This window comes from Muntiacus reevesi, chromosome 14 (genome assembly GCF_963930625.1).
Source record: "Muntiacus reevesi chromosome 14, mMunRee1.1, whole genome shotgun sequence".
Taxonomy (NCBI): Eukaryota; Metazoa; Chordata; class Mammalia; order Artiodactyla; family Cervidae; genus Muntiacus; species Muntiacus reevesi.
In genome coordinates this window covers 9,202,510-9,225,561 of record NC_089262.1, presented here as the reverse complement: position 1 = coordinate 9,225,561, position 23,052 = coordinate 9,202,510, and the positions used below count along the sequence as shown (strand labels likewise).

The following is a 23,052-nucleotide window of genomic DNA, read 5'->3' as shown; positions in this document are numbered from 1 at the left end:
GTTTCTTAGCTTCTCTGCCCTTCAGTTTCTTCACCTATAAAGTTAAGTGGGAGTTGGATGAATGAAAGGATGGATGGGAAGAAGGGGGAGGAAGGAAAAGAGAACAAAGGAAATGGAGGAAGGAAGGAAGGAAGAAAGTGAAGGAGGGAGGAAGAGAGGGAGAAACAGGGAGGGAGGAAGGGTTGGGGGAGAGAAGGAGGTAGATTAGATAGATGAAGAGGTGGATGATAGACAGACAAATGGGCTTTCTGGGTGGTGCTAGCAGTAAAGAACCCACTTGCCAATGCAGGAGACCCAGGAGACTTGAGTTCAATCCCTGGATTGGGAAAATCCCCTGGAGGAAGGCATGGCACCCCACTCCAGTATTCTTACCTGGAGAATCCCATGGACAGAGGAGCCTGGCAGGCTACAGTCCACAAGGTCACAGAGTCAGACACGACTGAAACAACTTCATACACACACACACACAGATGGATAGATAGATGGATGGATAGATATAGACAGACATAAGCATGCAATACGTATCTGTAATAGTACATACATACATACATACGTATATATATACATATACAAGATTAAATAAAGAAAAATTTGTTTAATGTTGAATATAGTGGCCACTGAAGTAGAAACATAAGTCTTAGTTCTCTCCCCGTGTAATTTTTCCAAACCTCCCAAGTCTCACCCTCTGCATGCTCCACGCTTGGGTAGCAGCACTGTGTCAGAGTGGAGAAGTTCCACCAGCTTTTCAAAACCCAGCCAAGGTTACCTTAACCAGTCCCATGATCGGGGGCAGCTGGCCTCAGCAGCGTTTAATTGCAGATCCTGAAGTCCCCCTTCGTGCCCAGGCTCTTAGGCTGACACACGTCTGAGGTCTGTGGACTGTCACAGATGGACAGGAACCTCATTCATTCAGCCACCACGACTGGAAGCGTGAGCCCTCCTGCATGGCAGCTGTGATGAAGTTCACTTCTCTGAAGAGCAGGTCTGCGACTCACTCACTCCTGTAAATCAATTACATATGAAAGAGGGAGGTTTGCTTACTTAAGAGAAGAATTATGGGCAGGTCATTAGAAGCATTCATTCACACACAACGTACTAATTACAAATCATTATCTATTAATGAAGACCAATGTCTAGAGGATGTTTCCATGCCGGGCCTTAGTTAAATTAGCAGGGAATTACCGGGGCCACTCCAAAGTGATCCAAGTGTGCTTCTTCAGGGAGGTTCCATCATTCCCACCAGACCTACCCGCCCCCCCCCCCCACCCACCACACACACACACATCATTCCCTGTGGGTTTTGTGGATGCCTTTATGCAGCAACCCTGAGGATGGCCCTTGCCCCATGCCTTGAGGGTATCCTCACTGTGGGAGCTTAGGAAGGAGCCCCAGAGCCATAGAAGCCAGGCCCCCACATGTACGTGCTAATTACTAGCCTATGAACACTCTTTGTTTTACTGTCCTTAAAGCCAAGGGAAGGGAGAGAACTAATTCTAGACTTCTCCACGCTCTTAAAGGCTCCTGTGATCCCTTTAGCCCCTCAAGGCCCCCTTGATCAGACAACAACATGCAGAGGACAAGAGTGGAAGCAGGGAGCACTTGGGAGGGCTGGAGGACATTGGTCAATTCTGAGGACCCCTACCCCCCAACCCGAGGCTTCATAATCCCATGTTATTCTTGAGCCCCATCAATTTTTTTAAATTTATTTTTAATTGAAGGATAATTGCTTTACACTATTGTTTGGATTCCCATCACATGAATTCTTAAATGAACCAAGTTAGGAAACATTTTGGTCCTTCAGAGTGTCCTTCAGGGGTCCTTTTGGTCCTTCAGGGGATCTCATGCCCGATGATCTGAGGTGGAGCTGATGTAATAATAATAGAAAAAAGTGCACAATGAATGTAAAGCATTTGAATCATCCTGAAACCATCCTCCCGCCAACAGCTGTCTGTGGAAAAGTTGTCTTCCATGAAATGGGTCCCTGGTGCCACAAAGTTTGGGGACTGTTGGCGTAGACTATTTTGAATGGGTTCCTTCTAAGGCTGTGGTACGTCATTTAGGCAGGTGTGATGGGATGGCCCTATTAGCATCCTAACAGCATTAGGATGGATGGGATGGCCCTCCATCCTCCAGAGAGGTATTGGCCACAGCCCTCCGAGCTGGCAGGAAGATGTCCAAGTGACCCAGAGATCTTGTACATCTTCACTTTCTCTTCATCTGGGATTACACCACCGAGGTGTGATAGAGAAAAATGCAGGGAAGATGAATAGTAACTATTTGTGTTCTGTGGAATCTAGTGTATACATCTGTAATTTAGAAAAGGTTAAGAGTCCCAGGGGCAGCAAAGAGATCAGAACAGTCAATCCTAAAGGAAATCAACCCTGAATGTTCTTTGGAAGGACCGACACTGAAGTTGAAGCTCCAATACTTTGGCTACCTGATGCAAAGAGCCAACTCACTGGGGAAGACCCTGATGCTGGGAAAGATTGAGGGCAGGAGAAGGAGGCAACAGAGGATGAGATGGTTGGATGGCATCACTGACTCAGTGGACATGAGTTTGAGCACCCTCTGGGAGTTGGTGTTGGACAGGGAAGCTTGCTGTGCTGCAGTCCATGGAGTCGCAAAGAGTCAGACACAACTGACTTAGCAACTGCACAACAACAGCTGGTAAAATGATTCAACTGTCTTGGAAGTTTGGGCTGCGTCTCAAAAAATCAAAACCCACTTCAATATTGTAAAGTAATTAGCCTCCAACTAATAAAAATAAATGAAAAAAAAAAGTATGGTGCAGGGGAAAAAAAATTAAACATAGAATTGCCATCAGATCCAGTAATTCTACTTCTTGGTACATTTTTTGCTATTGATATTGGGTAGTCACCAAGTTGTGTCCAAATCTTTTACAGCATTACCTGCCTCCGCCCCCCAGAAATTGAAAGTAGGGAGCCAAACAAATCCTAGTGCTTCCATGTTCATAGCAGCATTATTCAAAAAGTAGAAATCGCAATTGTCATCTATGGATGAATATGTAAACAAACACAGAATCTCCATACAATATTAATTAGTCTTAAAGAGCAAGGAAGTTCTCTCACTTGCTGCAACATGGATTAACCTTGAGGACATTATATTAACCTATAACTCTGGGGAGGTTAAGTGAAAGAAGCCAAACACAAAAGGACAACTACTGTATTATTTCAATTTTATGAGGTATGTAGACTAGTCAGAGTCACACAGATGGAAAATAGCAATAGAATGGTGATTGCCATGAGCTAAGAAAAGGGGAGATGGGGATTTATGCTGCATGGATATAAGTTTTTGTTTGCAGTGATGAAAATGTTCTGAAAACGTTTGGTTTTGACGGTGGCCCAGGCAACTTAAGTACTTGATACCACCGAATTATACAGAACATGATGAACATGGTAACTTTTATGTTACGTGTACTTTGCCAGAATAGTAATTTTATAAAAAGGTTACTTGGAATGACAGCACGTGGATTCAGGAGCCAACTCTGAAACAGAAAGTCAATCAGGGAAGTGCAGTCCTGGTGGCGACTGCATGGAGGACGCTCAGAGCCTTGACTTTGAGGGAGGGTCAAGGGCGTCGGCCGCGGGGGTCAAGGGCGGGTCAAGGGCAGACGCGCTAACCCAGGTGGTTCTTCTTTCCTGGGCAGGTTTCAGCACAGCCAGCCCCACAGGAGCCCAGCAGAAAAGATTACGAGACCTACCAGCCGTTTCCGAATTCCACGAGAAACTACGACGAGTCCTTCTTCGAGGACCAGGTCCATCACCGCCCTCCCGCCAGCGAGTACACCATGCACCTGGGGCTGAAGTCCACCGGCAACTATGTCGATTTCTACTCGGCCGCCCGACCCTACAGCGAACTGAACTATGAAACGAGCCACTACCCGGCCTCCCCCGACTCCTGGGTGTGAGGCAGGCACCCCGGGAACCGTGCATGTGCATGCAGACCACAGACATTGCTATTTTTTTTCCCCCCTGCAAATTTAGTTTGTTAAAGCCTGTTCCATAGGAAGGCTGGGATACCCAGGAAGGAAACATTTCAGAGCTATTTTAGAAAGCTCCATGAATGTTCACTTGAAAGTCAATAGAAAGTGATCCTCAATGTGACATCGGGCGACACCTTTCTAGTTCGGGCTGTAGAGTCTTAAAAAGTGCTTTCTGCGGGAGGCGGTCGGGGTGACGGGGCACGAAGGTTATAAGCACAGAGGCGGTGACATAGTTCACACACGTTAGAGGGACGGCTTGTCACGCTTTGTTTACTCTCTCCATCCGTTGTGATTCTAGGCTTCAAGTTGCATTGGGGTTCCTCTCTACAGCAAGACGTTTCTTGCCTTTTGTTAATGCATTGTTGTAAAGTATTCGATGTACATTACAGATTAAAGAAGACAAGAGCATTGTGTATATTACACCAATGCCTCGGCGACTCCTCATCGATGGTTCTAAATATTGCTTCAATTTCAAAAACTTTTGAAAGATGTATGGATTTCCAGTTTTTCTTTTTTCTTCCTCCCAGTAAAGTTTTAACAGGGAAAAACAAATGGGAAAAAAGGAATATTTAGCAGTATTGTTCGTTCTGATATGTGAATTTGTTTGTGGCAACTAAACAAGGCATTCAGCAGTTTCTGACAATTAACATCCATCATTCCACACTCCTTGTCAACAAAGTGCTTTTTCACTGCCTAAAATTTTAGATGTAGATATTTGAAATAGATTTTTTCATTTATACCAGTTTTCTTTATGATGATACAGTGTTAAAAGAAAATAAATTACAATTGATCTGTCATCCATATTTGCTAAGAATGTCTATTTCCAAGGACCTATCTGACAACAATACGCATTCTTGCTTGTGTGTCTGTGCGTGTGTGGGTGTGTGTCCACGTATGTACAAAAATGACCCATGTGAGATTTTATTTTGCTAGAAGCAATTTCATTTGCTATTCATCTTGTACAAACTTTGTTTTTGCTTTTTAGTATAAATGTACATCGGTTTGTTCCTTTTGTACTCTATCTCTCTGACCATCTAGTGACTCAGGATATTAGGCCAGTGGAAGTAAAGTTATAGGATTTTCACATATTCACACGTTCTTGGATATCAAGCCTTTCTACCGGCCCATTTCCTTTCATGTTTAATGCCCTCAGAACATGATAAAACCATGGCCAACTCAATAATTTCACTTTGAGGCCAATTACTTGAAATATCCACAGAAAATGTAAACTGCTCGCCTTATTCCCCCCCCGACACTTTTTTGTTCGTGTGACAGGGAGCAGTAGACAATTACGGATTTAGATGATTAAAAGCGAACTTGAAGCTAATGGTAGAATAGTGGTTAACAGAGCTAAGAAGTTAAGGCTAACCATTCAAAAGGACACGGGCTGGGGGTAACTTAGCTTTGCTCTTTAGATGCAAGTGACTGAGGCCAATAGGTGCCTAGTAAATGTTAACTGTTCTTGAAAAAATAAAACATTAAATAACAAAAGAAATTGGCTGCCATCTTCCTTTAAAACTTTCTCCCCTTCGCTTCTACATAGTTTAATTCAGCTCAGAGTCTAAAATTCATGGTTCTTTCTCCAAATTTAATAGCAACCAAAAGATTTCTTGTTCATGCATAGTTGTGCAAATGCAAAACTCATTTCCAGGACAGAGCAGTAGACAGACATTTTCATATCAATTGTCCTACCGTTACTCACAAGTTGGACCTTCTTGTATTATTTACTATAGGAAAACACATTTTTTAGTCCCTTCCCAGGAAGGCTCCTGCCCCTGTGAAAGTGAAAGTTTAGTCGCTCAGTCGTGTCCTACTCTTTGCAATCCCATGGACTGTAGCCTACCAGGCACCTCTGTCCATGGGATTTTCCAGGGAAGAGTGCTGGAGCGGGTTGCCATTTCCTTCTCCAGAGGATCTTCCCGACCCAGGGGTCAAACCCGGGTCTCCCACATTGTAGGCAGACACTTAACCGTCTGAGCCACCAGGGGAGTCCCCAGCCCCTGTAGAGAGAGAGAAATATGTAGCTTCAAGGACAGTGTTTCCATTCCATTCCTGTCATAGAATGAAATAGTAAAGCCCATCAAGGCAGAGACGAGGTAGAGACGTGATTTGTGCATAACTGAATAGCTGGTTTAGCTTCTCCAAGAGGAATCAGTAGGACTCATTCCCAGGCTTGAGTTGTGCAGGGAGAAGTTAACGCGTGTCCCAGAGCCCTTATCCTAGCAGGAGCTGTGTATTTCCTGTGACTGAGTCTGTGCGATCCAGCATTGGCAACCTTTGAAGACAGATGTCTCTGCTGCCTGTGGTTCTATGAGAGCACTTTGCACCAGGCTGACGTGAAAGGATTCAGCTGGAAGCCTCCGGAGCCAGAGTTAGAGCTAGGAGAAAGTCAATTCAAAATGTCCAGTTACTCAGGTTGCATTCTTTTCATCATTTTCTCACACACACACACAAACACAGGGAGAGAAAGAAAGGACAGATGATGATAGATTATAGGTAGAAAGAGGAATAGATGGATAGACAGATGATTGATGATAGACAGATGAGGTTTTATCTGAATTGTGACGTGGCCAGAGCCCGTCCTCTTTGGCAATCAAGGTTGATCAGCAGATGATTTACTATTTATAACATGGGTGTATTGGACAAAAGTCCAAGGTGGCAAGAAACATGGCTTTTGCTTTCACTGTGCTGAAGTGACCAAGTGCGACCCTACCCGCTTAAGTGTCTGCCTCTTGGGTCAACAAGAGCTTCCAGACCTTGGATTGTCTACTGAAATGGGACTGGTGTCTTTCAGAGGAAAAGAGACCAAAAAAAAGGAGATAGAAATTTCCTTTCAGTCCTTCTGGTGGACCATATATACACCCAATATATTCAATAGGATGTGAAATCAAAACATTATATATGAAAAAAAATTTTTTTCATTTGAGAGCTTTGATCACCAGGGCCTAATAGAACACTTAATGTGTGTGTGTGTGCTAAGTCGCTTCAGTTATGTCTGCCTCTTTGCAACCCCACGAACTGTAGCCTGCCAGGCTCCACTGTCCATGGAATTTTCCAGGCAAGAATACTGGAGTGGGTCGCCAGTCATCCCCTCCTCCAGGGGATCTTCCCAACCCAGGGATTGAACCCACATCTCTTATGTCTCTGGCATTGGTAGGTGGGTTCTTCACCACTAGCACCAAGTATAAAAAATCTTAATATTTGCATAGGAGTAGGACCACTTTAAGGAACACTTAAACTCTACCCCTATGAAAATGGTAAGATTTTTATACTGATTCAATTTTAACACCATGATTAACTATTTCAGTCCTCATTGTCAATCATGAGTTAGACAACAAAATATCAGACTAGGAGAATGAGGATGACCCAAGATGTCACATCATATCTGATGATAAGGTTAACCAGTAACAATCCAATTTTTGTTAATAAGACTCAGACATTATGGGGAAATGCTATGAAAAAATGAAAATCCTTAAATTTATATGTATATATAACGTTCTTGTTTAGTGGTTAAGTCATGTCCGACTCTTTGCCACCCCATGGATTTTAGCCCACCATGCTCCTCTGTCCATGGGATTTCCCAGGCAAGAATACTGGAGTGGGTAACCATTTTCTTCTCCAGGGAATCTTCCAGACCCAGGAACCGAACCCAAATCTTCTGCATTGGCAGGTGGATTCTTTACCACTGAGCCACCAGGGAAACCCTCATATAATGTATATATGCATGTATAAATTTATTTGGTCTATTTCTCTTACTTCAGCTATTCTTCATTGACTGATGCTTTCTCCCTGTATCTGAGAGCTGTGCCCCTGAGAAATGAGGTTTGACTATATGAAGACATGGTGTTTTCACTCAGGAAATTTGCAGCCAGGGCTGGACTCCCTGAGGACAAGTCAGCTCTGCTCCAGTCAGAATCAGCCACTGAAGCTCAGAGACTGGAGGCTGGACTTACTTAACAACTCAATCATGTAAATGCCCGGCTCTTGGGCCTGAGTAGCTGAGGGCCGGGAAGGCTGCAGCCCCACAGACACTCTGGGCTTCTCAGGTGGGTCAGCAGTGAAGAATCCGCCTGCCAGTGCAAGAGATGCAGGAGACATGGTTCGATCCCTGGGTCCGGAAGATCCCCTGGAGGAGGATATGGCAACCCACTCCAGTATTCTCGCCTGGAAAATTCCATGGACAGAGGAGCCTGGAGGGCTACAGCCCGTGGGGTTGCAAGGAGTCAGACATGACTGAGCAACGAAGCAGGCACGCACACAGTCATCCTATGAGGCCTCTCCACGTGCGCTGTCCAGCAGAGATGCTTTAGAAACGCCTTCACAGGTCATCTCAAGGTTCCCAAAGTATATGTCCCAAGATAAACAACCAGGCACAAAAGTCAAGAGGGATTCCACTAGTCAATGCAATTGCAAAATATTGCTCAGTTCCAGGGGGACAAGGGTGGAAATAGGCCCCATATCTTGGGGGAGAAGGGGAGCAGCAGTGGCAAGATTATGGAAGAGGTTGTAGCACTGGAAATTCCACACCACTGTTGTCTTTCCGATAGAGTCTACCAGCCTACTATAAAACTGGTAACATTTTGCTTTAATAAATTCATCTTCTTTAATGTGTAGCCAATATTTCTTAATAATGGCAAAAGCAATGTCTTCTTATAAGAAGTAAAAACCAAATAATATAGCTAACAAAAATGGGAGAAAAAAATTCATACTCTTACATCAGAAGGAGAGGTCTTGGGTTTATGTTTCTCTTCAGCTGAAAACCATCATGGAAGTGTGGTTCCTGGCAGCCAGAAGACAGCCACCATGGGACCAGAATAAATTGAAGTCAAAACTGAGGACAGCAGATTAGAGAGATTGAAAGAATTGGGCTCTTCTCTGAAATCACTTGAAGGGCATCACTTTTCCCAAATATTCCCAAATGGGTCGTCATTAAGCCCTTATACCCACATTCTAGAAACTTTCTCTTGCCGTCTCCTATGAAGAAACAGGAGGCCGAACAGATGAAAGAAATCTCAAGACCAAGACTTATATTCGCATCATCATGTCCTCAGAGTGCCTGCATGCTAAGTCGCTTCAGTCATGTCTGACTCTGTGCGACCCCAGAGACAGAAGTTGACCAGGCTCCTCTATCTGTGGGTGGAGTAGGTTGCCATTTCCTTCTCCAAAGGATCTTCCCAACCCAGGAGTCAAAACGGAGTCTGTTATGTCTCCTGCACCAGCAGGCAGATTTTTTACTACTACCATCACCTAGAAAGTTCATCCTCCTAATATGCTTCTATGAAGACAGGAAAATAGATGACTTTTCTTTAAAGTGTTAATTTTTAGTTAACAGAAAGGCATTCTGGAGACACTTTCTCTAGTCATCATTCTGTCCTATTCTTTTAATGACCAGTCCTATATGCTATAGATTCGTAAGTGAATGGGTTTGAAATTGTGTTACTGCCTCAATACACTATCAGTATTAGAGGAATTTCTGGTTCTTAAGCAGCTATATTCTCCCATGGGCTCATGATCTAATGAGAACAAATGAAAGCTGATTAGAGGGTTGAAAAAACTAAGGAGTAACACAGGTCTGATGTATTGAACATTGATTGATACAGCTTCCTTCTGAGTCATGTCATCTTTGGGAATGTGCAGTTTCTGAATGGGAATGTCTCATTACATCTCTCTTTGTCACTTCCTCAACTGCTAACACATGCCATCTAAATTTTCAACACAATGTAATTACTGCCTTCTCTGTTTCCACGATTCCCAGTCTCAAGGCAAACTCATAGACACTGGTACCTGAGCCCCTCTAAAGAAGATTCAAAGCTAACTCTACAGAAGTTCGTAGCAATGAAACGTTGCTACAGATGAATGACCCTGGCTCTCCAAGCATAGGCTCTGCCAACAACTGCCCAGACCATTCACAAACTCAATTACAGAAGCATCTCATCCAGGCGTTCCATTCACTCAAGATTCTGAAGGGCAGAATCTTTACTTCCCAAGAGTTTACCATGCGTGCATGCATGCTCAGATGTGTCTGCCTCTTTGCGACCCCATGGACTGTAGCTCATCAGGCTCCTCTGTCCATGGAATTTTCCAGCAAGAGTACTGGAATGGGTCACCATTTCCTCCTCCAGGGGATCTTCCTGACTCAGGGATCAAACCTGCGTCTCCTTCATGGAAAGGCAGATTCTTTACCACTGAGCCAGCTGAGGAGCACAAGAGTTTACCATAAATCCTTTTTAAGAAGAAGCTGTTGATGACAACAGATCACACCACTGGTAGCAGGTGTGCTCAGGGCATTGGAAGGATGCTATTAGGACCCAGGAGATAATTATTGTAAAGCGCCTATGAAGTGGACATGAAAGGACCAGGAAACCTAGGTTTTTTTTAAAGTCCTCTTTTGCTTTAGACTATTCCAGAGATGTCCAAAAAGCCAGAGAGGAGACTGGCAGTCCCTTTTGGGTGGACGTTCCCTGGGAGGGCAGTCACTAGCCCAGTTATGAGGGTATCATAAACTTTTCTCTGCAGTTAATTTTTACCCTACTACAGTTTGAAAGATAGAGCTATATTTTTAATAATTTAACAGGACTGTAGCAAGAAATCTTCCCATATTTTAAAAATGTAAACCAATATTTAATTGAGGTTATCAGAATTAGCAAATTAAAATATAGAACACCCAGTGAAAATTAAATTTCAATGAAATAGCCAATAATCTTTTAAACCTAAGTATGTCTCATGCAATACCTGGAACATATATACAGTAAAATTTTTTTTCATTGTTATTTGAAATTCAAATATAATTGAACATCTTCATTTTATCTGACAATTCTAATTTGACCTATATTTCTGCCATTATTTTTCTAAGAAGTAATGCTTTATGGAAAAGTAAAAATGAATTCCAGAGCTTATTACTTGACTGATCTTACTTATTTTACATGTACATATATACATAATTATACATACCATATATATATCTATATATATACGCATATGTATGTAATACATATAATGGTGAAAACAAGAGTTAGGGCTCAGAAACCTGCTTTCTTCTTCCTTATTAGTAAACAAGGGGTGATAATATATGTTATGCTTCACCTTTGCAATTTTTGTGAAGATCAGATTAGGCTTATGACTAGCATGCTGGTGAATATTTGACAACTGACTCTCCAAAAAATGAAAAGAAAAATTCTTTGATTTAGAGTGTTTGCCAGTTTCTATGATGCAAATGCACACACCCAATTTCAAGTTGGCAGTATGATGTCACAAACGCAGAATCAAAAATGGTGCTATATTGGCAATAAGCCAATAATTACCTCCAGGATACAGATAAAACAGACATAAATGAATAATCTCAAGAATACAAGTAATAGCAGAATGTAGTAAAATATTTAGATTGTGTTGTATTCCAAGTAATAATTACCATTATTTGCTACATAATTAATTTAATTCTAAGTCTAGATAACATGATACTTAATAATTGCTGCATTTAACCATCATTTTGCAAATTCCTGCTGACCCAGGCCAGCTCTAGGACCTATGTATGACTGCTTATGACACTGTGAACTGCAACCCAAGCATAGGTTATAAACATTCACCCATTTACCAACATTGACGGAAATTACCATGTAAGAGGCATGCTAAAAAAATTCTCGGAAAACACGTAGCAAGGAAAACAGTGCAGTGCAGAGGCATGGACCGCTTTCTAAGGGTGCATGCAGATCCGGGTGAAGGAGATGCTTAACGGAGGGGCGGAGGGCAGTGGGGGCCGTCACCCGTGCTAGTGGGGGGGCACGTGCCCTGCCCTGGAGAGAGAGATGGACTCGAGGGGTGAGGCGGGGGCAACTCCCGGGGTCAGGAAAGCTCTACGGAGGGAAGAGCAAGGGAAGGCTGCCAAGGCGAGGCATGTGGAGAACTGGGGAACAGAGTGGTGGAGAAGAAGGATTCATGAAGTGGAGGGCATCTCCCTGCCCAGAACCAGTACTGGCCAAGAGCAGCTGGAGCGGGGGTGGATTTAGAACCTGGGCTCCCCATTTTCCTGGAGTCTCTAAACCTGATTCTGCAAAGAACAAGCCCAGAAGAGAGGAAGTGTTCGTTGCTCCATTGAGTCAGATTTTGCCACCCGATGGCCTGTGTAGCCCGCCAGGCTCCTCTGTCCCTGGGATTCTCCAAGCAAGAATACTGGAGTGGGTTGCCATGCCCTCCTCCAGGGGAGGGGAGAAAAAGCAATCATAAAGATGACAGCTTCGGCAAGTTTTGTTTTAGAAAAACAAAGTAGAACTCTGTTTCCAACTTTGGCTGGGTTGAGGCAAATAAGTGCTCCTTCTACCTGGCGACAGCGTCACACAGCTACTCCTGGCTGTTACAGTGGGTGAGTTACTGTGGCTCAATCTGATCTTCACAAAACTGGCAAGATGGGAGCATAACATAGAATTACCACCCCCATTTACTAACAAGGAAAGAGAGACCCAGACATTACCTAGCTTATTCAAACAGGGTTTTTGAATCCTAACTCTGTGTTTTCACTATATATATAATTACTTGTATATGGTTGTTGTTGTTCAGGCCAAACAACTAACAGGGAGCCCCACCTGTCAGCAGACAACTGGATTAAAGATTTACTGAGCATGGCCCTGTCCACCAGAACAAGACCCAGTTCTCCCACAGCCCGTTCCTCCCATCAAGAAGCTGGCACAAGCCTCTTATCCTCATCCATCAGAAGGCAGACAGAAGTTTGAACTATAACCCCACAGCCTCCAGAACAAGAACCACAATCACAGAAAGCTAACCAAAATGATCACATGGACCACAGCCTTGTCAAATCAATGAAACTATGAGCCATGCCGTGTAGGGCCACCCAAGACAGATGGGTCATGGTGGAGAGTTCTGACAAAATGTGGTCTGCTGGAGAAGGGAATAGCAAACCACTTCAGTATTCTTGCCTCGAGAATGACATGAACAGTCTGTGTGTGTGTGTGTGTGTGTGTGTGTGTATGTGAGTACATATGTGTAAAACAATGAAGATTAATCAAGTAGTGGATTCTGGAATTTATATGTACTTTGCTACAAAGCAGTACTCCCTAGAAAAATAATGGCAGAAATATAGGTTAAATTAGGGTTGCCAGGTAAAATGCAAGATACCCAATTATATTTGACTTTCAGATAGCAGTGGAAAAGATTTTCATGGTAAAATTTTTCTACAGCTGCCATAGCAAATCACCACATATTCAATGGCTTATAAACAGAAATGTGTTACCTCCGGAGATCAGAAGTTCAAGATGGGTGGGCAGAGTTGTGTTCCTTTGGGGACTTTGGGGGAGAATTGGTTCCTTTACTCTTTGCAGCTTCTGCAGGTCATCTGCTCTCCTCAGCACCATCTTTAAAGTCAGCAGCACAGTATCTTCAGACAAATCTCTGTCTGCCTGGCTCTCCTGCTTTCTCTGTCTCTCTTAACCTTAGTCTTGTGTCTCCCTCTCTCCCTTATAAGAACCCTTGTAATTACGCTGACAATCTCCCCATCTTGCTCTCTTTAACTCAATTACTTCCACAAAGTCTGTTTTGCCAGGTAAGCCAACATACTCACCAGCCTGTGGATGAGGATGCTGACAGCTCTGGGAGGACGTTATCCTGTCTACTACCTTGATCTTTGCTGTAGAGTCATACAGAGACCAAAAAAAAAAAAAAATCTTCAAATAGTTCCTTGCTGTGTTGATATCTAAGTTCCTAGAAAAAGACCCTAAAATAATCTAGCTCATAGTATGTGTTTTGTGGGGTGAGGGGGTGGGGTGGAGAATAAAATTCATTTATTTTTACACTGGTACAGTTCCAAAATCACTGAACAGGTGGCAATTCTCATATACATTTCTAGTTTTAAAAAAAAAGATTTCTTTTGCTAAATGTATTTATGTTGTTTAACCCTATTCATTGGAGCTTCCCTGGTGGCTTGGCAGTAAAGAATCTGCCTTCAAATGCAGGAGACGCAGGTTCGATCCCTGGGTCGGGAAGGTCGTCTGCAGAAGGGAATGGCTACCCACTCCAGTCTTCTTGCCTGGAGAATCCCACGGACAGAGGAGCCCCATGGTGGAGAGACAGCACAGCCCACAGCACAGCCTCCAGGCTGTGAAACATTCCCATTGTTTTGAGGCATTCAAGTTGCATTAACTTTTGACAGGAGCCCTGGGAAACCAACACGCTTTCTTCAGGCAAGATTCCATCTAAGTGATAAAATCTGACCTTGCTCTTCATCTCTCAGTTCAGTTCAGTCACTCAATCATGTCCAACTCTTTGTAATCCCATGGACTGCAGCATGCCAGGCTTCCCTGTCCGTCACCAACTCTTGGAGCCTGCTCTAACTCATGTTCATAGAGTCATGATGCCGTCCAACCATCTCATCCACTGTCTTCTCCTTCTCCTCCTGCCTTCAATCTGTCCCAGCATCAAGGTCTTTTCCAATGATCAGTTCTTCACATCGAGTGGCCAAAGTACTAGAGTTTCAGCTTCAACATCAGTCCTTCCAATGAATATTCAGGACTGATTTCCTTTGAAATCAGTTGGATCTCAGTTCCGAGCCAGTTGGAAATCAGACTGGTTGGCTCTCCTTGCAGTCCAAGAGACTCTCAAGAGTCTTCTCCAACACCACAGTTCAAAAGCATCAATTCTTCGGTGCTCAGCTTTCTTTATGGTCCAACTCTCACATCCATACATGACAACTGGAAAAACCATAGCTTTGACTAGACGGACATTTGTTGGCAAAGTAATATTTCTGCTTTTTAATATGATGTCTCAGTTGGTCATCAGTGAGAGACTTGATCTCTCACTGATGACATTTTTTTAAGTCTCACTCTCCCTTCCCCTTCAGCCCTGTATCTGGACAGACTCCTAGGAAGACCCCGAGTTCACCTCCTCCTCTGGCATCAGTAGGAACTTTAACCTTCCCATGCTTAAGAACTTGTCACAGTCCCCCCCTTAGTCCCTTCAGAAAGACCTAAATCCACTCCCTCTGCCCTGCTCAAGTCACCCTGCACAAGCTCATGGCCACCCAGCTCTTCCCAGAAGTAATAATACCTTCTCTTAAGTTCCCTGGTGCTTGGAGAGCCATTAACCCCAATATCCAAACCAAATTTTAGGTGGGATGTTTGCTCCTTTTTTCAACGGTGATTATACTTTTAATATCCTGCTAAAGCAGAAGACATCAATCCCTGGGTTGGGAAGATATCCTGGAGGAGGAAATGGCAACCCACTCCAATATTCTCGCCTGAAGAATTCCCATGGACAGAGGAGCCTGGCAGGCTGGCAAAGAGTTGGACACAACTGAACTGACTTAGCAGCAGCATGCTTTCAATATCCAGTTATTAAAGAAATGCATAATAGCAAAGTTGCTCTGAATTTATTAATTGAAATAAATTAGTACTTTTTCAACATAATATGTGCACTTGAATATAATAGTAAGTATACGTGAGAGATGTTGTATATTCACTCTAAAGGCAATGCCCACTGGGTATTCTAAATCCATTTTATTAATTAACTTTTATCAGTTTTCAAGTGAGGTATAGCTGATTTACAATGTTGTGTTAATTCATTTTTCAATAGTGAATGGCCAGGTCAGAAGTCAGGGCACTAAATGAGCTCAGTCCTAAAGACTTATGGAACATTTACAAGTCCTTTGCAAAAAGTAAAAAGTTCAAAGAAACTTTTACAAAATGTTATGATTTATGAATTTATTTTTGGCTGCACCAGGTCTTTGTTGCTACACTCAGGTTTTCTCTAGTTGCAGCAAGAGAGGGCTACTCTCCAGGTGTGGTGCATGGGCTTCTCATTCTGGTGGCTTCTCTGGTTGCAGAGCAGGGGCTCTGGGACACCCAGGTTTCAGTAGTTGTGGCTTTCAGGCTCCAGAGTTCAGGCTCAGTATTTGTGTCGCATGGACTGAACTGCCTCAAGGCACGTGAAATCTTCCCAGAGCAGGGGTAGAACCTGTGTCTCCTGCATCGGCAAGCAGGTTCTTAACCAGTGGACCACCAGGGAAGTCCGAAAGTTTAAAAAAAATAATTTTCTTTGAGCTTGCATGGTGAAAACATCTAGGAAATAAATCTTCATCCTCTTGGAGTCATGAAACAAAATAAGTTGCGAAATTTCTGAGAAGTCCTGAAATCACGGTAGCTCTGTACTTTTGTTTACCCTAGACTCTCAGTTCTAGAGTTTCCGAGTCACGTTTGACTATAGAACCCTTTCTTCCCATCAGACCGGCAGGGGGCTTGGTGCTTTTGCAGAGAAACGTGACAACACTAAAGAGGGAGACACTGGTGTTGAATGACTGACATCTACAGAAACCAATAGGACCTACAACTTTTCTTCAACACCTGGGACACCAGCCTTCATGTTCATCACCCGACCTGCCTCTTTCCTCAGGTCATGAGGAGAATTCTAGAGGTCATTAAGACAAGCTGACATCAGAAAGAATCAGTCAGAGTCTCTGAGAACGTTGTCCTTGATGGCACCACAGATTTGGTGTCATCCGATTTCAGCTTTAACCTAATTTGTAGCAAGTTTTGACAAGGTTAACTTAATTAGCAAGCAGACGATGGCAGCAATTTAACATAAAAAAAGAAAGAAAGCTCCTTTGGATCTCCAAGGTGATGACGCATTTCTGCTTTGGTTCCAACTTTTGCTTGCCATGAGACCCGGACTTGGCATTCACCTCCTCGGGCCAGATGCTAAATTAAGTTTGAAGACATTCAAGGTATTCATTATTGATTGGGTTTTTGGCAGCAACAGAGGGAACTAAAGAAGAAGCAGGTGTGGTTTCAAAGGTACCATCTCTAAGTTAAGACTTGCCAAAAATAACAAGCAAACTTTCCAGGTCATCTCCTCTTTGAGGGATCAAAGTCAGCTGACCTGGGCTCTTGGCGGAAACGATCAAGGAAAACAGTGCTCCCAGTGGCTCCATCGCTCCCTGCATGGAAGAAAAGAGGAGCTGCCAGGTTGAGAGTTCACATTAAGTAGGAATAATAAACCTATTAAGAAGTGGATGGCAACCCACTCCGGTATTCTTGCCTAGATAATCCCATAGACAGAGGAGCCTGGCGGTCTACAGTCTGTGGGGCCACAAAGAGTCGGACACAACTGAGTGACCAAACAACAATAACAAAAAAAGAAGAAAAATGGCTCCCTCTCTCTCTCGAGAACCACATCTGTCACAATATTTTGGTTGCACGTGACTGAAACCTTGACCCAGACTGCAACAAGCAAGATGGAATTAACTTACTCATGTCAACAGAAATTCCAGAAGTCACAGGCTTCAGGCATGGTTGGATTCAGAAGCCAGATAAAGTCACCACGAACCTGCTTCTCTCTCTCTCTTAACTCTGTCTCCAGGGCTCCTGGCTATAATAACCAGGTGCAGATGTCAAAAACTCTCTAAGAGTCTTGTCCTCTCAACTGTAAATCCATTAAGCCGGAATAACTCCAAGTAGCCCTCAGCGAAAGTCTCAGGGCATCTCATTAGTAGTTTTAGGGTCCCAGGCTTATCCCTGAATGAGTTACTATAGATGGAAGAACAGAAAGCTCTAAAGATACAAACTGTTTAAAAATTATTACATACCAAGTACAACACGAAGAGCTTTCCTGTGTATTTCTTAAAGCTTTTTTAAAATCCCAACATTAAAATATACTTTGAAATATTTTTTAAAATATTTAATCTTATAGTCAAAAAAAGAGAGACTCAGAGAAGGTAATACCTTCTTCAAGGTCATACAGTAAGTGGTGGGATTTGGGGCTCCCTGGAGGCTCAGCTGGTAAAGAATCCGCCTATTAATGCAGGAGACCTGGGTTCAATCCCTGGGTTCGGAAGATCCCCTGGAGAAGGGAATGGCTAACCACTCCTGTATTCTGGCCTGGAGAATTCCATGGACTGTATCATCCATGGGATTGCAAAGAGTCAGACACGACTGAACAACTTTCACTTGAGAGAGTTATATGAGTGTTTGGAGTCACAAACTTGAGTTATGAGCTTCCCAGGTGGCGCTAGTGGTAAAAAATCCACCTACCAAAACAGGAGACCTAAGAGACGTGGGTTCCATCCCTGGGACAGGAAGATCCCCTGGAGGAGGGCATGGCAACCCACTCCAGTATTCTTGCCTGAAGAGTCCCATGGAAAGAGGAGCCTTGAGGGCTACAGTCCATAGGGTCGCAAAGAGTCAGATATGACTGAAGTGACTTAGCATGCACTCATGCACACAGTTAAATGGGGCTTGGGAGCCATTTAGCCCAAGGCAGAATCATACTTACAGCATCCTTGACATATGTTCTCCCAGATGTTCACAACCTTATAGGGAAGGACACAGAATAAAATCAGCCCTATTTAATCCAGTGAATAGCAGAAAGGCCCCTCTTACACTGAACTTGCATCCATTCCCCCTGTAAGTTCCTTCCCCTAGGTCTTTTTGACACCGAACCTTCATTTTTCCTTTGAACGTGAACGTGTTAGTCACTCAGTCATGTCCGACTCTTCTCGGCCCCATGGACTATTGCCCGCCAGGCTTTCTCTGTCCGTGGAATTCATTAAAATTCTCAGTCTCTTCTGTCTGGGGGACTGGGGCGGGGGGCGGGGTTGCTATGTTTGTTCTTGCAAATATGAATTAATATTATTAGGACCTTCTCTTTAAAATTTTGATCTTTTTAATTGCACTTGGATTTCACCTTGTTTGTTTCACCTGTCTTTCTGCATCCTGAGTCAGCATTCAAGGAATCCGGCACCTCTCAGTGCCATAAACCCGACCCTGCAGGGCTTCATTCTGGTCCCATGTTCAATAGGAGCAAACCCAGCAGGTGACTTCTCAGAGTCAAAAATTTTATCAGTGGAGAATATTGTTCACCTTGCCATTTGTGGCTCAGATCTGTGCTCCATAACTTGCAAATATCTCCCAGGTTTTTACTCATCACAATGGATGCATTACAGAGGTAATTAATACCAGTATCTTAGTCTTAACCATCTCGCCACCAGGAGATGGGGAAGGACCGGGAAGCCTGGCATGCAGCGGTTCACAGGGTCACAAAGAGTTGAAGTGAATGACTGAACAGTATTCTTAACCTTGTCACATGCTCTGTCCTTACGATGTGACCTTTTGAACTTACGCAGTCTCACAACCTAGGAAGTGACCTTGGGCAGGCCCTTTCTTGCCAGGGCCTGTTTCCTCCACTGGCAAAATGAGAGTATTGCACTACAGGGGCATGGAGGCTCCCCCTCCTGCAAATTTATTCTTTGAAATCTCTGGCTGTGCTTCTCACACAACCAGATGCTCAACGAAGTTTTCACTTCTTGTTCTCATGGTTTGGCTTTGAATTTCAACACTATTTTTAAAACACCCTCAATTTTCTGCAAGTTTAGACAACAGCTAGTTCAATGTCTCACCTAGTACATTTACAGTCCATCCATTTACTTGCTTGTAGATTTTTTCCATTCCCTCTTATTTCGTTTCAAAGGCTTGCACGTCAAAGTAGCTCCTTGCCTGTCCAGAGAAATCTCTCTGGGTAATTCTTGGAGATAAGTGAAGTGTACCTTTCAGACATTTGAATATATACCTCGGCTTGAAGCAATTCCCACCAGAAACTCCAAGTGATATGCTTTCAATTACAGGCCAGGAATAGGTTATTTTCCGTTATAAAGACAAAGAGTCAATGGGACTTTATTAAAATAGCATTTCCTATCTTCCGTGACCACATCTTGTCTAGTTGACTCCTGGGAACTGCGTTCTCCGCTAGCATCCTGGTTCAGCTGACACATTTTAGAGTCTATCAGGATTCCCACTACCAGCCACCACTACTGATGCTGCTTTAAAAACATGAGCATTTATCCATTTATCTCTGCACCATGTCAAGTTTAGCTCCTCTTTCAAAAGAATGAACAGCAAGTGAAGTAAGTACATGTTTAGCTTATGAACGTAAAAGAAAGAGAATTTATAAAATTAATGAATCCAGCTGTTTCCAAATCTCCTATTAGACAAAGCCATTTGTGAACTGAATACCTCCTACACCTTGATTGCAAATGTTCCAGCTATGGAAATGCTGATGAATCCTGGAAACTTGTTCTAGAAAATCTCTGACTTGGATGAGCTGACACAGGTCACTAAAACATCCAATAACCATCACTGGACTAACAGGAGATTTTGTTTCAAACAGGAAAATTAATACAGTTGACGAGAGCAAGAAATAAGACCTGGAATAAGTAATGCCTTCACTTTTTTTCTGGTCTTAAGCATCTGTCCATGACAGACATGTCATACGTGCTCAGTCATGTCCAACTCTTTGCGACCCCATGAACTGTAGCCTGCCAGGCTCCTCTGCGACCCATGGACTGTAGCCCGCCAGGCTCCTCTATCCATGCAATTTTCCAGGCGAGAATACTGGAGAGGTTTGCCATTTCCTTCACCAGGGGATCTTCTGACCCAGAAGTCAAACCTATGTTTCCTTCATCTCCTGCCTTGGCAGGCAGATTCTCTACCACTGTACCAGCTGAGTGGTAGAAGCAGACACAAACACAGAGATCTTTTAAGTAAGGACTCCGATCTACTTGGAAGAAGTTATTTGAATTTAGCCTTTCCTTTTATGGATAAAGTGATATCCAATTTTTTGGTGCACCTTAGGTTATAGCCTTCTATTCAATCAAACAATACCACCCAGACAAAGAGTTGTCAAAATAAGAGTAATTGATTTGTGGGACTTCCCTGGCAGTCCAGAGGTTAGGACTCTGTGTTCTCACTGCTGGCTCCTGGGTTCAATCCCTGGTTGTGGAATTAAGATTTCATAAGCCCCATGACAAGGCTATAAAAAAAAAGTAATTGATTCTGGCTGATAGAGTAGAAAAAGAAGGCTTTTACAGGACTGTTGGGAGGGCTAATGAGACAGAATTGAGGTTAAGACTCCAGACACCTAAAACCAACATGGGAGGTGCCTGTTGAGGGACACATGCTTCTGCTGCTACCTCTGGGCACAGAGGAAGCAACAGTCATGTCACCTGCCTCGCTGCTTCTGTGTCAGGGAGGGATCTTGCCTGACATCTGTGCACCCACCTGTGCTGGGAGAATGGATTCTGCCCAGAGCCACCCCTCCTTCCGTGGTGGAGGCTGGGCAATCGAACTCAGGTCACATGTTTGCATTGATGCTTCAAAGATGGCTCAGCATTTGAACATTCCAGTCTGTGCCTCGGGAAGGCTGGACTCAGTCCAAACAAGATGTCCTAAGAGCGTCCCACCTCCAGGCAAAATGACAAATGCCACTAGGACATCCTTGAGGATTAAAATTACCTCTAACTTGAAAAAACTAAAAACAGAGTTACCATATGATCCAGAAATCCCACTCTTGGGTATATAGCTGGACAAAACTTAATTAAAAATGACACATGTACCCCAATGTTCATAGTAGCACTATACAACCTAAATGTCCATCACCAGAGGAATGGACAAAGAAGATGTGCTATTTAAGTACAGTGGAATATTAGTCATAATAAAGACTGAAACAATGCCTTTTGCAGCAACATGGATGGACCTAGAGATTATCACCCTAAGTAAAGTAAGTCAGAGAAAGACAGCTATCATATGATATCACTTCTATGTGGAATCTTAAAAAATGATCCAAAGAAACTTATTTACAAAATGGAAACAGACTCACAGACACAGAAAACAAACTTATGATTACCATAGGGAGAAGGGGAGGGAGAGGGATAAATTATGAGGTTGGGATTAACAGATACACCCTACTATATACATAATATATGAACAACAAGGACCTAATGTAAAAAGCAGAGACATTATGTTGCCAAAAAAGGTCCATCTAGTCAAAACTATGGTTTTTCCAGTAGTCATGTATGAATATGAGAATTGGACTATAAAGAAAGCTGAGCGCAGAAGAATTGATGCTTTTGAACTGTGGTGTTGGAGAAGACTCTTGAGAGTCCCTTGGACTGCAAGGAGATCCAACCAGTCCATCCTAAAAGAAATCAGTCCTGAATATTAATTGAAAGGACTGATGCTGAAGCTAAAACTCCAATACTTTGGCCACCTGATGGGAAGAACTGACTCATTTGAAAAGACCCTGATGCTGGGAAAGATTGAAGGCGGGAGGAGCGGGGGACGACAGAGGATGAGATGGTTGGATGGCATCACTGACTCAATGGACATGTGTTTGAGTAAACCCCAGGAGTTGATGATGGACAGGGAGGCCTGGTATGCTGCTGTCCATGGGGTCACAAAGAGTCAAACATGACTGAGCAACTAAACTGAGCTAAACTAAAGTGAACGTATAACACAGGAAACTATATTCAGCTTCCCAGGCGGCTCAGTGGTAAAGACTCTGCCTGCCAGTGCAAGAGATGTGGAAGACACAGGTTCAATTCCTGGGTCCGGGAGAACCCCTGGAGTAAGAAGTGGCAACCCATCCAGGATTCCTGCCTGGGAAATCCTATGGACAGAGGAGCCTGGTGGGCTATAGTCCATGGGGTTGCAAAGAGTGGGACACAACTGAGCAACTGAGCACCATGATGGAAAAGAGTCTGAAGCTGTACACTTGAAACTATCACAATATTATAAATCAACTATAGTTGAATTTTTTAAAATGACATCTACCCATTGTCATTTATCAGGCAACTAGGAGAAGCTGTGAGTGGGACATCCAACTGTCAGAACTCTGAAGCCTATCAGATCCCCATCCATTCCATTTGCCTTCCCTAGACCTGGTCTCCCTCCATCCCAGCCAGACACAAAGTGTTCCAGTGTTTAAGGCTGAGATGGAGTGACGGGAGCCATGTTTATCCTCCCATCATCAAAACTTGGGAGACTGGACAAGATACGTGCAGTAAAGGTTTGGACCAGGAGCTGCCCGGGATCATCATCCACAAGACGAAGGAAACAGAATGGCCCCAGGATGGCACCAGGGCAAGGAGGGGAACAGAACCTGGCTGGGTTGATGAGAGCTCAAGTTTGGGGAGACGAAGGGGACCTGAGTTTGTCGGCAGAGTGAGGAGAGAAGGAAGCTGCACGAGATAAGTTGAACAGTGGCCCTCTCCCCTGACCTGA

The 23,052-nt window shown here is 43.6% G+C and overlaps 1 protein-coding gene across 2 annotated transcripts in view; it reads left to right on the top strand.

The window, feature by feature from the left end:
• CTNND2 (catenin delta 2) overlaps positions 1–4,031 on the top strand; it is a 1,077,052-nt gene extending 1,073,021 nt beyond the window's left edge. For both annotated transcript variants that reach the window (XM_065905365.1, XM_065905368.1), the window contains one exon: positions 3,668–4,031. In XM_065905365.1, coding sequence (XP_065761437.1) covers positions 3,668–3,928 — 261 coding nt within the window. In that variant the 3' untranslated portion in view covers positions 3,929–4,031. The remainder of the gene's footprint in view (positions 1–3,667) is intronic.
• The last annotated feature ends 19,021 nt before the right edge of the window (positions 4,032–23,052 follow it).